This window comes from Amphiura filiformis, chromosome 15, assembly GCF_039555335.1.
Source record: "Amphiura filiformis chromosome 15, Afil_fr2py, whole genome shotgun sequence".
NCBI lineage: Eukaryota > Metazoa > Echinodermata > Ophiuroidea > Amphilepidida > Amphiuridae > Amphiura > Amphiura filiformis.
The window spans coordinates 31856407-31872382 of NC_092642.1; the positions used below are offsets into that span (position 1 = coordinate 31856407).

At 35.6% G+C, this 15976-nt stretch overlaps 1 protein-coding gene across 3 annotated transcripts in view; it reads left to right on the forward strand.

Annotated features, from left to right (window-relative positions):
• The window catches only part of LOC140171517 (uncharacterized), a 128659-nt gene that overhangs the window by 30183 nt on the left and 82500 nt on the right, over positions 1–15976 (forward strand). For all 3 annotated transcript variants that reach the window (XR_011861613.1, XM_072194783.1, XM_072194784.1), the window contains one exon: positions 5785–5995. Coding sequence is in view for 2 of the 3 variants with exons in the window: in XM_072194783.1 (XP_072050884.1) it covers positions 5785–5995 (211 nt within the window). In the remaining variant the exon portion in view is untranslated. The remainder of the gene's footprint in view (positions 1–5784; positions 5996–15976) is intronic.

Here is a 15976-nt window from a genome sequence, read left to right on the forward strand (position 1 = left end):
GCTATTTTTCATATTAGTAAATTTAGAATACTTATAGGGAGAAAAATAATTATATGAACTGGTATGATGGTGTAATTTGCCAAGGCAGAATATATACAAATTGAGATTGTGGCATCAAATATAGCCAAATAGCAATCCAGAAAATTATGTAATTGAGATGAAAAATTGATATTTCTGATGAAGTTGAGAGCAAAATTGGGTTTCTTTTTTTATATTTGGTATCTGTTTGTCCCTGAAGACTTAAAGTTCCCTCAAGGCTATCAAAATATTAGCTCTGTGCTTCATGAAGTCATTCAATTTGGATTTTCTTGCATTTTGAGTTTAAAAAAAAAGTTTGATGTCCCTTGCTATAAAGTTTAAAAAAATAGTTTTACTGACAGATCATACTGAAATTTATACAGGTGTATAGAGTTGCACTACTCAGAATCGGAGTACTTATGGTGATCATGGAAGAGTCAATTGTGGTTTTATTTTTTGTCATGGAAATTCAGAGAGTAAAAATTTGTGAACAAACAGGGCTCGAAAAAATGTTAATTTCCCGGGAAGCTAGCTAAATTTCCCACAATTTATAGCATGTTTTTATATACAAAAAAGACACAATTTCCTTCCAAATACCAGAATTTCCCTCCAAACACCAACATTTCCTGGGAATGAGCTTCCCCAATTCCCCACTTTTTCGAGCCATGGTGAACAAATAACTTATGCAAACAAAAAAACAATATTTCAAAGAATATATATGTTCTTTTCATCTAGAAGATAATAAAACAAGTGAATTTTCTGCAAAGATGCAACATTTCCCACAATTGCATATTTCCTGGGGTGTAGTTTCCTAGATAATCACTTCTTTTTCCAGACCTCACTATGGCCTCATCCCAATGGCATAGTCCAATAACTTCAATTAAACAATCATAGTGCAAATTTGACCTCAAGTTGTAGAGTATGAGTTTTCGTGTCCAAAATTTCAAAGGTCATTCAATGAAGGTACAAATGTATTGGGGTTAAAGAACTGTGCACTAATAGATGATAATGTTTTGGATTCTAGTGCCTGTTTGATTTTGAAAAAATTCATTTCAGCTTCATAAAATCATTATGTTCCATTCATATATGCAGTCCAGAACATGTAGGAATCTAACTACCAACCACTAAGTATCAATTACACACAATTGATTAGAATTTGATCAAAAATACATCCGGTAAATTTGTTCCTTTTGAAAGCAAGCCGAGTGCAAAAGGTTCTTCGTTTATCAAAATAAGAAACTACATGCCTTGAGGAAAGATAAGCGACAATCGCTGTTATTCTGACCAATTATTAGTCCCGTTATTATTCCTAATCATTTGGCACAGTATCCCTTAATGCATTAATGTTATCTTTGTACACATTGTTACTATAATTTTAATAATAACTTCTTTCATCATGTTCCAAAGCAGAGCGACAGACCCTATTTCCATGGCACAGAGCACAATTTTTCAGGATTAATAATTTTACAATGGTTAATATGTTAACCATTGGTACATTATTATGTTCCAAATATGTCATATAGCACAACTTTTAATGATTAATTCCTCATTGTGTATGTTAGTCATAATAGTATATCTAAATATCATACAAAGTGCACACATATGTGATATGGGATAGCAAAATGAGTCATTTGGTGAGCAAAATCAAAGTTCAGTTTCAAGTTCATTTTATCTGCCTTTGTCAGGCTTTATTTCCATGAAAAATAGGACTTATGGATCCAGGGATAAGGTCATTTTAGTGTTGCCCATAACAATAAATACATAGGATGTTGAATACTATCATCGGCTACCGTATTGTTCCTAATAAGCACCCAGTCTTTATTAAATGCCCACCCCCAAATTTTCCAAAATGAAAATTGAAAAAGCAATAAAATTTACCATTATTAAGTGTAAATATACATGAAACAAATGTTAGATCATTCCTAGCTCTCACTGGATATTGTAGGAAATTTATTTCGCATGATGATAAGCCATTCCTCCTTCAAACAGACGCATCTAAAACTGAAATGGGTGGTGTCATTTAATGTAAAAATGTACACAAATAATTGATCCCTAATAAACGCTTACCCTTCATGAAATCTCACGGCCTATGGGCACTTATTAGGAACAATAGGGTATCTCAAAAGCAATATTGGCAACAAACAACCTGTTCACACCATATATTGCTGAAGGGATGCTCATTATTTCATGTAGACATCTGCTGCTGTATAGACATATAGGGTGAGCAAAAAAGGACGAAGCAATAAAGTCATCTTTATTTCAGAACCAAGTTTTAAGACTTATACGAATGCTACACTCAAAATAATAGTAAATTGTGTGTAAAAATTAAGTGGATCACCATTATCATTTCAGTTCAACTTGATTGTAAAATAAAGATGACTTCTGTGTCTTGTTTCACTTTTATTGACTCACCCTGTATTATTAAAACAATTGCTTGGACAATCACAAAGTGCACTCTATGTTTTTAGAATTAGTTACACATTAATTAATGGCATCTGAACAGTGGCATACTGCAGTTTCAAATTCAGCTCACAGACCAATTCCCAGAATGACTTTTATCAGGATTAAAACTGAAATTTTATGCCTAAATGGACCAAAATCATGAAAATTAGCTTAATTTCAGGCTGAAACAGGACAAAAGGAAGAAGCACATTGCAAATATTTGGCCAATTTTGTCCCTGTACCTATCAAGCCAGGGGAACAATTTCTCCATTTTCAATAGCAAAAATGCATTGAGTTGGACAAACACCCAAATTATCACATTGGTTGCATCTTGGGGAAAACCTATTGTTTTCAGCCATTACACCAATATCAATTTTAAGGCCCTGGCTATCTGCAGTGTTAGAGTAGGCCCAACTGATTTCAAATATAATATAGCACATCTGAATCTGTTCATCTTTCACTCATTCACACAAGTGTTATTTCCTTTCAATTCGCTAACACATTCTTTCATGTCCCATTAGGTAATTATGTTTTCTCTAAGTGAAGTCATTGTGTGTGATGATTGGAAATTGAAGAGGTCATATGCATAATGCGATACATCCAAAGGCTGCCTTGTGTGATGGTGACTATTGCTAGTGGTGGCACCAGAATTTTTTTCAGGGGAGCATGGGGGAGCTAAATAGGAAACATAGGTATACCAATCAGGGCCGACACTAGAGGGGGTAATTGGGGGGTGAGACACTTCCCCAATTCTTAATTTTGTCGGCAAAAACTTGCCATTGTCGGCAAATTACATACAAAATTATTTGGGCTGTTATTTTACCAACTTGGGCTGTTATTTATTATTATACAATATTGTTAATGTAAAAGTAGTTTACAAACAAACATTATGTGGCCAGAGGTTTCCGGTGGTATAAAAATCTCAAGGGTTTTTTTTTTAATAGAAAAATGGGGATGAGGCTTTGGATCATGAAATGCCCCTTTAAAGGAAGTAAAACAAGGCAGCACTTTATGAGTATCATATCTTGCACCTGAATTCCTTTCAACTGGTTTAGGCTCAATAAATAAATAGCCAAGTTTATTATTAGGCCAAATAAAAAAATTAACATGTTTCTCGTCCCCTCCCGCTTCCTTTTTTGCGGTTCCTCAAATATATTTTTATTTTTGAAATTCAGTTATAACTTTTCAAAAAATATGTCTAGAAGTTGGGATGCTTTCTATAGCCTTGTTAAGATACAAGAAACATTTTATGAAGGTTTTGTGATCATAGAGGGGGTGTAACTCTCAGAATAACAAATAAAAAGGGCCTCCTCCTTTTTCCAGGCATTATTGTATACGCTAAAAACAGCTCCAAGTATGGGCATTTACACCAATTTTGCGATAAAAATAGAAAATAAAAAGCCCCGCTTCCTCCTTTTTTTTCAAAAACCGGACGTGAAACATGGTTTTTTTTACTTGGCCTTACTTGTGTAGACACATTTTCCCCTTCTAGCATCTTGCTTCATGCATTTACACATTTTCCCTTTTGGCATCAAGCTTTATGCATTTCAAATTTCAATTATTGCTTGTGTTACTAAATTATCATGTAAATGTTGATGAATAGTTTCAGCAATTATTGATGTAATCAGTTTATTAAATACATGCGTATTAAACAGTGGAATATTGGAAATAAAATTTTTCAATTGGTAAAGAAATTGCCAGAAATATTAATGTTAGAAAGGTATACATATTTCCTTTTAATAGCGTGTGTCAAAAGATTAAAAAAGGTTTTTTTAATGCAAAACTGGGAATTGAAACAAAAAAATGCTTCAACTGCTCAGTGCCAGAGAAGTGGATAAGTGCAATAGCTGCCATGTGAACATTGGGCAATTTACACACAGTATATTGTACTCATCTCACATAGCAGTCACACATGGCAGCTATTGCACTTAAACACTACAGGTACTGAGCAGTTACAGATTTCAAAATTATATTTTCCTTAAACTCCTATAAACTTTCCTGATTTCAGTCAAATTTCAGTCATTTTGATTATTGGACTACTAGTATTCCATTTAAAATCCACACTCACCCTGTGGAAGATTTTGGAAATATCTTCCACAGAGGGAGTATGAATTTCAAATGGAATTAACACATCAGCTCCATTTGAAACTCACTCTACCCCAGGGGAAGATTCAGGTTGAATCTTTCTCAGAGGGTGTATGAAATTCAAATGGAGCTGCCTTAATGTGCTCATTCCATTTGAAATTCATACTCCCCCTGTAGCAGATATTTCCAAAAACTGCTACAGGGGTAGTGTGGATTTTAAATGGAATAGCCCAATTTAGTATTATTATTAAGCAATATGACCATGTGATAAATTTTCAATTTAAGTGTACCCAATATTGAACCATTTTGCCGAAATTGCATAAAAGTCAAATTTGCATCTCAACTCGGATCAATAAGAAACACATCATTATTTTTTAATGGCCACCTGATTAATTTGAGCGATGCAAGAGCAGGCAGTGCAAGAGCTGTGTTTCTACAAAACACAGTCAGATAACTTCTGCTTGACTAATTTTTACTTTGAAAATATACAAAACAAAAAATGGGAAAATAATATTTATTGGGTTTTTGGTCGTAAAATATTTTACGAGTGGCGACTCAACGTGAGAGCTCACCGTACATAATCCATTTATAGGTCATATCACAACACGGAGTTAATCTTTTTATGCACCAGCACTCGAGAATCCCAAAGTGGCCGTTTGTAAAATTACAGAACGAGGAAAATTTCTCCTTCTTCAGGCTCAGCACTGCATCCTCATATAGTAAGCAAGCAAGCAAGCAAGCACATATTTGTATTACTCCGTGTGTGTGTGCACTTGCCCCGTATTAGATGTACGGATCACGGTGATGGAAGGTATTGCCTCGAGGGTCAAATAGGATAACGAAATGTTATAGAATTGCTGATTTGCGCGTACATTTGAGTGGATGAGTGTATATGATCAGTGTGTGTATGTGTATTGGGTAACTAGTAGTTTAATATTCATAGCACAAGAAACGCCATGTGTGTGTACACTTACACGGTTGTCGGTTGGGTCACGGGGATGCTTGAACTTCATTTCCCGAAACGCGGGAGAGTTTAGGAGAAAGTGGTCAATTAGACACTGTGGAGCCACCGTGTGTTGCTCAAGATTTAATCAGGAGTAATATGGGACTCATCGGAGCTGAGGTGCCGTGTTGACATCACGTCTTCCTAAGATGCTAAGCAAATCTTAAATTAACACCTCGGACTAGTTTTATCCCTTTTTCAATCCCTCTCTCTCCTCTCTGTCTCTTCAAACACAGGCATCAATTTGGCGCGCATAATACCAATCGTAATCGGAGTAATAGTAGTCTGACTTCGACGACGCATCCGCTGAGACCGCCACGATGGCTGAGCCATCAGGAGGACGAAGAAGACATTGTGTTGGTGGATGCTGTTGTCTATCGTCATATGCTCCAGGATATTACGTACCTCAAGACAATGCTACTAAGGCTCAAGAGAGCTTTGCAGCAGGTAAGACAATATCTATATATATCTCTATATATATCTGGTTTCTTCTTTCTTACTTAATTTTTTAAGTATTAGCTATTAATATAGCAGCAGTATGATGCTTACATTAAAGGAAGCTTGCATGTTCCTGGAGCAATGTTATGAATATATTTTTTGTAATTGTTGAATACGATATGTTGACATTGTCAAAAAGCGCAACTGAATATTTATTCAAAATATATTCAGAAATTAAAAAATATTTATACATAATTTGGTGATATGTTCTCAAGGTGGAATCCAAAACATTTCCATACCTTATTCTGATAAAGAACCTCTTTGCAATAAAAGGAGAGTAAATAAGCAAGTTCTTGTGACCGAATGGAGTTATAATTCTGACATGTAGTCATTTGTAATACCTGTGGCCGCATCAGCATGGAAATACAATGTGTGTGACCTATATATCACCGCAGGAAAGATTTTTACACAACTTTATATATTCACACTTTTTTCATTCATTCCCATTTGTTGGTAAAGAAACAAATCAAGAAACTATATTGTTATGGAATTTATAAAATAATATTGTGAACACAAATTTAACAGTTTTTCTTTTTGGAAGATGGGAAATTGTTCAAAGTAAATGCGTAAAAATAAACAATGTTTGAATATTTCTTGTGAATGGAGTGAATAGGAATGAGATATAGTGACAGTTGGCCAACACGCATTTTGTGCAACAACAAACAGGCCAATAGTGGCCGTGTTACAGAGCTGGGTGAATTTTTAATATCCGAATCGGTTTTTCAGAGGACTATTGTATGCAGATATATGTCATTAAATTGTTGGTGAATATTCCTTTTTTGTATTGTAGTGTTGTTTGTTTGTTTATTTGTGTTTGTTTATTCATTTATTTGTTTGTTTGTTTATTTGTTTGTTTGTTAGCTATTCTGTTTACTCATTTGTTTTATGTGTATGTTTTCATATCTTTTTTAATGAATAAATCAAGTACCAAAAATACCCCCCCCCCAAAAAAGGTAATCGGCAGATAAGGAAATAGTGAATTAAATTGAATTTTACACAGGAAAAGTATAATTGATTAGTAATTTTTTTATTTTTCTGCAGATTACATTTTTACTAATGTTTATTGATGATTCCAATAATATTAAAATTTCAGTTCTATTCTAAAGAGTGGTTTCTGTGTGAAGTATGGAGCATATTCAAATAGGCATGTTTAAGATTATATCCTACATTTTTTTATATTGTTCAAACGGAAAACAATTAAAATAGCCAAATGACGCTAATGTGTTGTCAAGTACAGCAAGCAAATTGCCCTCATCAAACAACGCACACCTTTCCTTCCAATTCTGTCAGAATCATCATTGATAATAATAGCGAAATGTGAGTGACCACCTCGAATAAATTAATTAAATATTGAAAATAGAAATAGCCAAATGACCCATTGTGTTATCAAATACAGCGAGCAAATTGCCCTTATCAAACAACAACGCACACCTTTCCTTCCAATTCTGTCAGAATCATCATTAGTAATAATAACGAAGTGTAAGTGAAAGTGACCATCTGACCATCATGCATAAATTGACTGACCAATAGTCAATGACCTGAGATGCAAATTGACCGCTGGGAGCCAGCAGTTTGTTTGCGCTTATACCATCGAAATATGATGGTGTATGGTTTGTGGTATCAATATCATATAGATATGGGTTATTCATATTTATATTATGAGAAAAGTAGTAACTATATTTCACTGGTCTTTGTGTATGCTGAAATAGAGAGAGTGACGACTTTACCTTTGTGTATGCAGTGAGAGAGTTTGCTTGGAGTGTGGGTATTTGTAAACATCAGCAATGAGGACACACACATCGGAAATCTCTTCACAACAGTGGACTCACAGGAACCGTGGGCATCCACAGTTGCTACATGTTGTTTCAGGCCATAAGAAAACATATATTATATTGCTAATGAATATAGAACTTTGCGAGTGTAGGCTGTGTCCGGATTTGGATAGTAAAAACTCAGCCATATCCACTGCGTAAAAACTCAAAAAAGGTGCGGGTCCACGGTTGGATAGCGCACTTAGATAGTAAAAACTTAAACATATCCACTACGAAAAAATTCAAAAGGTGTGTCCACACTCCACACTTTAATAGTGAAAACTCTACCGTGTATCCTCATTTGCAGGGGTTTGTACAGGGGACCGTGGGACTTGGGTGTGTGTATCAGGACTTTTAATTTACCACTGTCCATTGGCAAATAAGATTAAAAAAGAGCTTTGACTTGTCAGAACGTTGAATTTTTATTTTGAGCCTGGTAGCATTTTGCTGATTGACAAGTTGATGAAGAAGGTGTGAGCTAAGACAGCGAAATCGTGTGACAATGCTTTTCGATGGTACATGAAATATGCCACTTTGATGATGTTGCTTCAGGGTCATGCTTTATACTTTATTGAAAAGCGATGTCACATGATTTCGCACTCTGCTACCATGTGTATACATGTCATATTTATTGTATACATAATGTGTACCTTATCATCGTTTACAGATCATACCAGTTATATATGCAAGAAATTAAAAATTAAAAATCAAAATTCTGCAGTTTTTACTGACCAAAACCAGTTTTGTATGTAAATTTAAGCTACAGAAGTACATGTTCACATGATAGTGCGTGTATGTATGTGAACTGTGCCCCACTTGTCTGTAGGACGCTGTATATACGTACATGCACGTATCAAATTGTTTGTGCCTAAATGCACTCACTCTCACTCATCAAGAATTTCGAACCATTCCATCATATATTGTGCCAAACATCTGATTTCATTAACCCAATTCAGTTTAATGGACTGTTCCAGTTTAAATACATACTCCCCCCTATGGAAGACATGATCTTAATCTCCCACACAGGGGGTGTAGATTTCAAATTGGGTTACCTGAATGGGTGACTCCCATTTGAAATCTACACCCCCTGTGTGGAAGATTAAGGTAATGTCTTCCATAGGTGTATGGATTTCAACTGGAATAGCGCAGTGATGACCCGCATGTGTACTTCTTCACAAGCAGCCATTCTAGGGCTAATTGAAAATTGTGCCTTTTCATGACGAGTTTCAATCGCACACTGATGCCAATTCACTTATACATAATGAACAACACTCATGAGTGTATTCAAACCTATAACATACATTATTTACTACTACTTATTTACTCCTCCAGATCGGCATTGTTGAAGCTTTTAGCCGACTGGTTTGCATGATGAGCGTATCTAGAGCAGCCAATTTTGAGCTTTAAAGATGTTTTAATTGGCAAATTCAGCTCTGTATCATCATCCTCACATGTTTCTCACATTTTTAACAAAAATATATTGAAAATAAACTCAGTTGGTAGCTGATAGCATTACTAATCCAGCAAACTCAAAACATTTTACAGATACGTTGGGTTAAAAATGGGTTTAAAACTTTCTAATAACATTCAACAAACATTTTTGAAAACTTTATGCAAAACATTTTAACGTAATGTTATTAAGTGTTGACAAAATATTATGCAAAAATGCTTGCCAAAAATATTTTGCAATGACATTTTAACTACAATTTTAAAATGTTGTTGTAGTGTTATTTTTCATACTTAAAACATTTAAAAAATGTTGTCATGACCTTTATATAACCGGACATGTGAATGTTATTTAAACGGTTTGACCATTACCAAATATCATCTTAAAATAATTGTTGTGTTTGTTGGATAGCTTGCCATTTATACCTACATGTATGTAATATGTGTGACTGTAGGGGTGTGTATGTGGGGTGGGGTGAGAGTGCATTTGTAAAGACCGGCAAACAAGGAGGAAAAATGGTTTGGAGATTGGCTTTGGGTTTGCAAGGTCCTCAGATAGATAGGAAAAGGACGCCCTTGTTTGTAGGTCTTTATTTACAAGTGAACAAATGCAGAGGTAAATCAATCTGATTTTGACCAAATTGATTTTGACCAACTTGATTTTAACCAACTTGATTTTGAGCAATAACATTGGCTTGTCAAAAGGGTTGCCTGTCCAAATTCTGCATTCTGTTGTGAAATTTTTGACAAACAGTCCAATATGTGCTGTTGGAAACTAAAATGTAATAATGTTATAAAAACGTTTACCCATATGTTTAAAATAGTTTCACGGGAGCCCAATTTAGTGGAAAATCAACATCCCTGGCAACACTACATGAGATGGAGAAAACATCAGGCAATACACTCATCCAATTGTTTGTCAAATATTAATCACTCTCATCAAGAGCTCTATTTAGAAATGCTGTAATCAGTGCAGAATTTCGTTCAGACATGGATTTGTGGAATGTTTTGCAATCCTTTTAATTCACAGCTGTGTAAGGGATTGCAACCCTTATTGCTACTTATCAAATGCTCGTACCTGTAATAACACTAATTCATCTGCTTATTCCAACACAAAATTATAATCCTTATCCTAATCCTAACCCTAAAACCTACAGACGAATCCAACCAGTAAAGTGATGGTCAGAATTCAGTCGGCCATTACTGGGTCCCGTCTGCACAAAACTGGTGTTGTTACTGCCCAATTGGGTGTATTAAATCCGCTTAAAAATCGATGTTGAATTGTATTGTGTCATAAACTTTTATCATTCTTTTATCTAACTGTAACACAGGGGATGGAATGCAGCTTAATTAATCCCCATCAAGGCCACATCTCACATTTTAGGGGGAATATACCCAAGGGGGGACCCAGCTATGACTGCCATTGAGGTGTAGGAATGCATGAAATTGGATTCGTCTATACAATTGAACATGCATAACCAGCCAACATTGTCAAGGGCAATTGGGCCAATTACGTATAAAAATCTTTTGGGCCATCATCAATATTTACGAAAATGATTGAAAATGGACACACAATGGTTAACAGTCAATGAAAGAATTTTGCACATCCTATAGAGGCCGTCAGCGTGACGTCATATGCTGCCATCTTGTGGGTACAGCTGTGATGGTCGTTCGATCTCCATGCGTGAACAGCAAAATCAACGCGTTGGTGCGCGATAACAGCTGCGTGGCAAGCTGCGCCCTGCGCGTAGTGTCCGACGCATGAACACACAGATCATATGTACCCACAAGATGGCGAAAGGCTGACGGCCTCTATTGTTATATATTGGCATTGTTGGTTTGAAAATCTGTGACCCTCACGATCACCAATATCCACTGGCTTTTGGCAGGACGGGCCCATCATATTTCTAACACTAAGATAACTGTTGAATGTTTAAAAACCTGTAATTCCTATCAGTCTTACTCAATCAGAGATTACTCATGCCGTGTGATTAATTACTTCAACCGTATTCTGTCTATTGAAATATGCAACGAGTTCAATTTCAATCACAGCCGTTCCACTTTTCACGAGCCTTGATTATTACTGGCATCACTATTACTATACGGTGTCATGTGTGTATATTGATTTATAAATATGCTGTTGCTTTTAATACATCATATCGTAGAGTGATGGATGATGTTAGTGAAATATTTGGAAAGGGTTTCGGTATCAATATGATATTAATATTTTGTGCACGTTATGAGGGTACCCTTGTAAAGCAGGTCAAATTGGAAACCAATGTTATTCTTTGTTTAGTGGGAAGGATCCGCATCTATGTAACAAGTTGCAGTATGTAACAAAACTAGGAGATGGCATCACACCAGCTTGGGGTGGGGATGGGGGTTGCAAAGGAATTTCAGAGGGAAAAAATCTGAAAATTGGTAATTTTTATCCTAAATAATACAATTTTGAATTTTCAGTGATATCTTATTTTATCTGAGAGCAATGGGGGTGGGGTGGGGGCAAAGCTACTGACCAGAACCTAATTGGGTTGAGGAGGAATAGAGGCCCACATGCTTATATTAAGCTTTTAAGCTTGGCTGGAGCATCTTGCTTAAGCCTGGTCCCATCAGGACCCAAGTGTGCGGGTGACTGGTCAAACAAACCAACATAAAATGTAATGCTTTAACACAGAAACGGTTAATTTGTATGGGGTGGATAGGTAATATGGGGTAGGTGCAAGGTAGGGGGATTTGACTGAATTTTGAATGGAATTCCCCAGTACCCTAAAATAAAGCTCTTCCTTCAAATCTTAATTAACATGCCCATCTTTAGCTGAAGCTCCATCCCTAAAATAAAGATGTGTTGGGGGTTTCTAATACCTAGAATACATTCATTAACCCTAACAGGACGGTATACTACAAAATACTACTTGATATATGCTCTGTTCGTGCATGCATCCCACGTGGTGTGATGACGCAATCGCCCTAAGTCATATATAGGCACGGTTTCGCTGGCCAGCGAAGCCCAAGACCCATGGCAAAGTGTCGCCGACCCAGTGCCTGGCATGCGAGGGGTCTCGGGTTCGAATCCCACCCAGAGCAAACAACTTCTTTCCTTCTTTTCTCTCTTTATTCCTTCCTTCTTTCCCTTCCCGTCGCCAAAAAGCCCTTAGGCGGTTAGGGTTAAATAAAATAATGAAAATGATATTTTGGTATTTCAGTATTTCAACCAGTGGCGTAGCGTCATAGGGGCACGGGGAACATGTGCCCCCAATCGATCTGAAATGTTTTAAAATCCCATAGGAAAATTGCTGAAAAACGGCTTGTGCCCCCCAATCAGACCCGGTGCCCCTCCAATCATGGCCGTCATGCCCCTCCCCAATGTGGTGACCCACGCTATGCCACTGATTTCAACCAGGAGATACTATATCAGTTTTACGGAACATTTTGCACTGTTGCAAGAGCAAACAAACCCTATTGGAAATAAAAATATCATCAATATTTATTCCATCAAATTTTATCATCTTACGCCATTCAAATAAAAACAATTTTATATTATGATAGCTATTACTGTTATTACTTTGCCCCAGATAAAATATGAGCTGATGATCATGATACTATTCAATAAGTTATTGGCAATTGTTCGAATTTATTTGAAAATTCCTACATGTAATAATGAGTGTATTACATGAGAGATAACATATTAAGATCTTGGTAATAATACCATGGGATGTAATTCATCCGCTCATCTTTAAATAGATGAGATCATCAGAGCAATATGATTCAACTACTCTGCAGAAGCAATATGTCATTGAAAACCATAACCAAGATGTAACTTAACTGTGTATTTGTTTTAGGTATCTATAAGAGTGCTCCTGGAATTGCTGCTTTTCTTTCAAATCTTGTAAAATTCATTCTAACATTGAATTTTCTACAATAGCTGTAATTCAAATCACTTAAGATAACTTCATAAGTTTATCATTGATGACAAACTTATTGAATCATTGAGTGTTAACTCTCTCCATGCAGGTGTCGACTGCAGACGACAAGTTTCCAATTTTTGTTAAAAATTAATAAAATTCAGAATTGTAAATTTTCATGACCATATTTGGAATTAGCATGAAAAATGCAATAAAATGAGTACAAACAAGCCTGGTATTGGCTCAGTAGTTCATAAGATAGCTCTCAATATTTAAAAAAAATCCCAAAACTTGGGACTTTTTATGGCGACTCACACAGGTGAGCATGCAGAGCATTAATCTATGTATAAAATATAACATTGCTACTGGAAGTAACTGATCATTATAAGATCTTGTTCAAAAGAGATGAAAGTCCCAATTGTCATTACTCTTTTACGATTATTACACAAATGATGACGCTTCTATGATAAACTTGAGACTATTAAAAATGATAAATATCTCGATAACAGTGCCATGGGAATTACGTAATTTACCATGCATGGGCTCTTATAACCTATAAAATAGCGATCATAATAAAATTCATGTATTCTTCACAACAAATGTAGAATTGATGATCATATTAGGTACATACCAGAGAAGATATTGCACACTTCCCACAATGCATTTCTTCCATTTCATTTGTCTGTACTGATTTGCTATCCAGTGCAACATGGGGTGATAGTGACAAAAAGTACCTCAATGAACAGAGCACATCCAGATCTTGCAAAATATGTTTATTTCTTGACTATATATCTCATCTCATGTTTAGCCAGACTCTCGTATCAACATGAAAGCGAAGGAAACCTGTACAAAGTAGTAGGAGTGTCATTTGATGCAGTGAGTTGATACATCATGTTGCAGAGGATTCTGGGAAGGGTAATATATCTTCTCTGGGTAACACACTTGAGATATATAATAGGGAGATATCAATGAAAATTGCCATCGGAAGTTTTTTGTCATCTTCACTGTTTATTGCAAACTGATTAAATGATGACACTCTTAAAATTAAGAATTTCTTGCCAATAATGTCACCGATGATAACAAATCTGACAGTAGATTTAGTATGATTAATTCACTATCGTATTAATATTATTGCCATTAAAAGCAGTTGCTCATCTTTAACTTCCCATATATGGCATACAAAAGATGACAGTTAGTACCTACTTCTTGATGTTTCAGAATAACAGACCTTTTAATATTGAGATATTTGATCGCTAAAAGTCCCATTAGTGTCAATCATGCACTCAAATCTTTTGTGGCTAAAATTTATTTTGAGATTGGACTAAAAAGAAGTCATCAATTTCTTGTTGTGTGTTTTTATTATTTTCTGCAGTGTGACAGTTTTCAACCTGAAAGTGCAATTTTGGTACAAAATTTGAGTATATTTATAGTCTTTTTAACTAAGTGAGGAAGAATACTAAATTGGGAAAAATTCTTTGTCAAAGGACTCAGTTTAGTTTATGGTTTCACACATATGCATCGCAATGTGCATGTACTGTATTCGATCTAATTAGCGCCCTCCCCTAACAAGCACCCTGTGGAATCTTTCAAGTGATGACTGTCTAAGCGCCCCTTTTCAATATACCTGTGTGCAGGGCTCAAAAAAAAATGTTTATTTCCCAGGAAGCAAGCTAAATTTCTCACAATTTATAGCATGTTTTATATACAAAAAAAGACATAATTTCCTTCCAAATACCAGCATTTCCTCTTAAACACCAACATTTCCTAGGAATGAGCTTCCCAAATTCCCTACTTCTTCGAGCCATGCCTGTGCGAAAAGTTAATTTTGTCAAATATTGAAATTAAATGATCCTCTAAGCTCTCATGATGATTTTTACTAGTTTTATTGTTATGTAAGTAAATTTCAAAATTTGGCATTCATTTCATCTACATGTAGCCTACGTTTGGGTTTTAGGGTTTTGGATTAGGGTCATGGTTATTAGTGCCGGGAAGTAGTGACATTGGGGTTAGGATTACGTGTGGGGTGGCGACCGCTAAATTTGCCCCTGGTTGGTTTACTTTTCCCTGTTTAAATTTGTTTCATAGATGCAAAGACCTTCCATCAGTTATATCGTCGGATGTAATAAAAATATGTAACACAGGTGGTACATGCACCAGTTGTATCTTTAATATCAATAGCACCCACATACTATGTAGTAGCCAGGCAATTATCGCTAAAAAAATCAATATGGTTCCAACCAACCTACAAAAATATCATAACATAAGCTTAACCATGCTCCGTGTACCATGTAGGACATGGTCGGCCTTTAAAATGTCAATGTACTACTCCCGTACATTAGCATTGATGTCGGTGCTTTTTGATGGCGAAATCTATACCTACCTGATCGGCAATTTAGCGTTTTTAAGAGTTCCAATGTAGGAGTGGTCAGTCTATTACTAAAATTGTTTCAAATTAAAGCTAAATGTCTTGTTAGTGATGCCAAAAAATGTTTGATACTTGATGTTTAGTGAAATTGATGGAAATAATTATGTTTGCTTCATTTACACTCTATTTTTATATAAAAAATTCATGACAATTGGTCTTCGATTACAGTTTATTAGTTGTATACCGAACCAGTGACAGTGCTTCGTACTGAACAATAGGGTGGTGTATAACAATAGCATGTAAAAATAACTAATTGGGAGAAATGAAATGTAAAAATGGACATTTTGAGTTTTCATGCCATCATATTTTTATCTTCAGGAAACACCTAAGAATTCTACATCTGTCA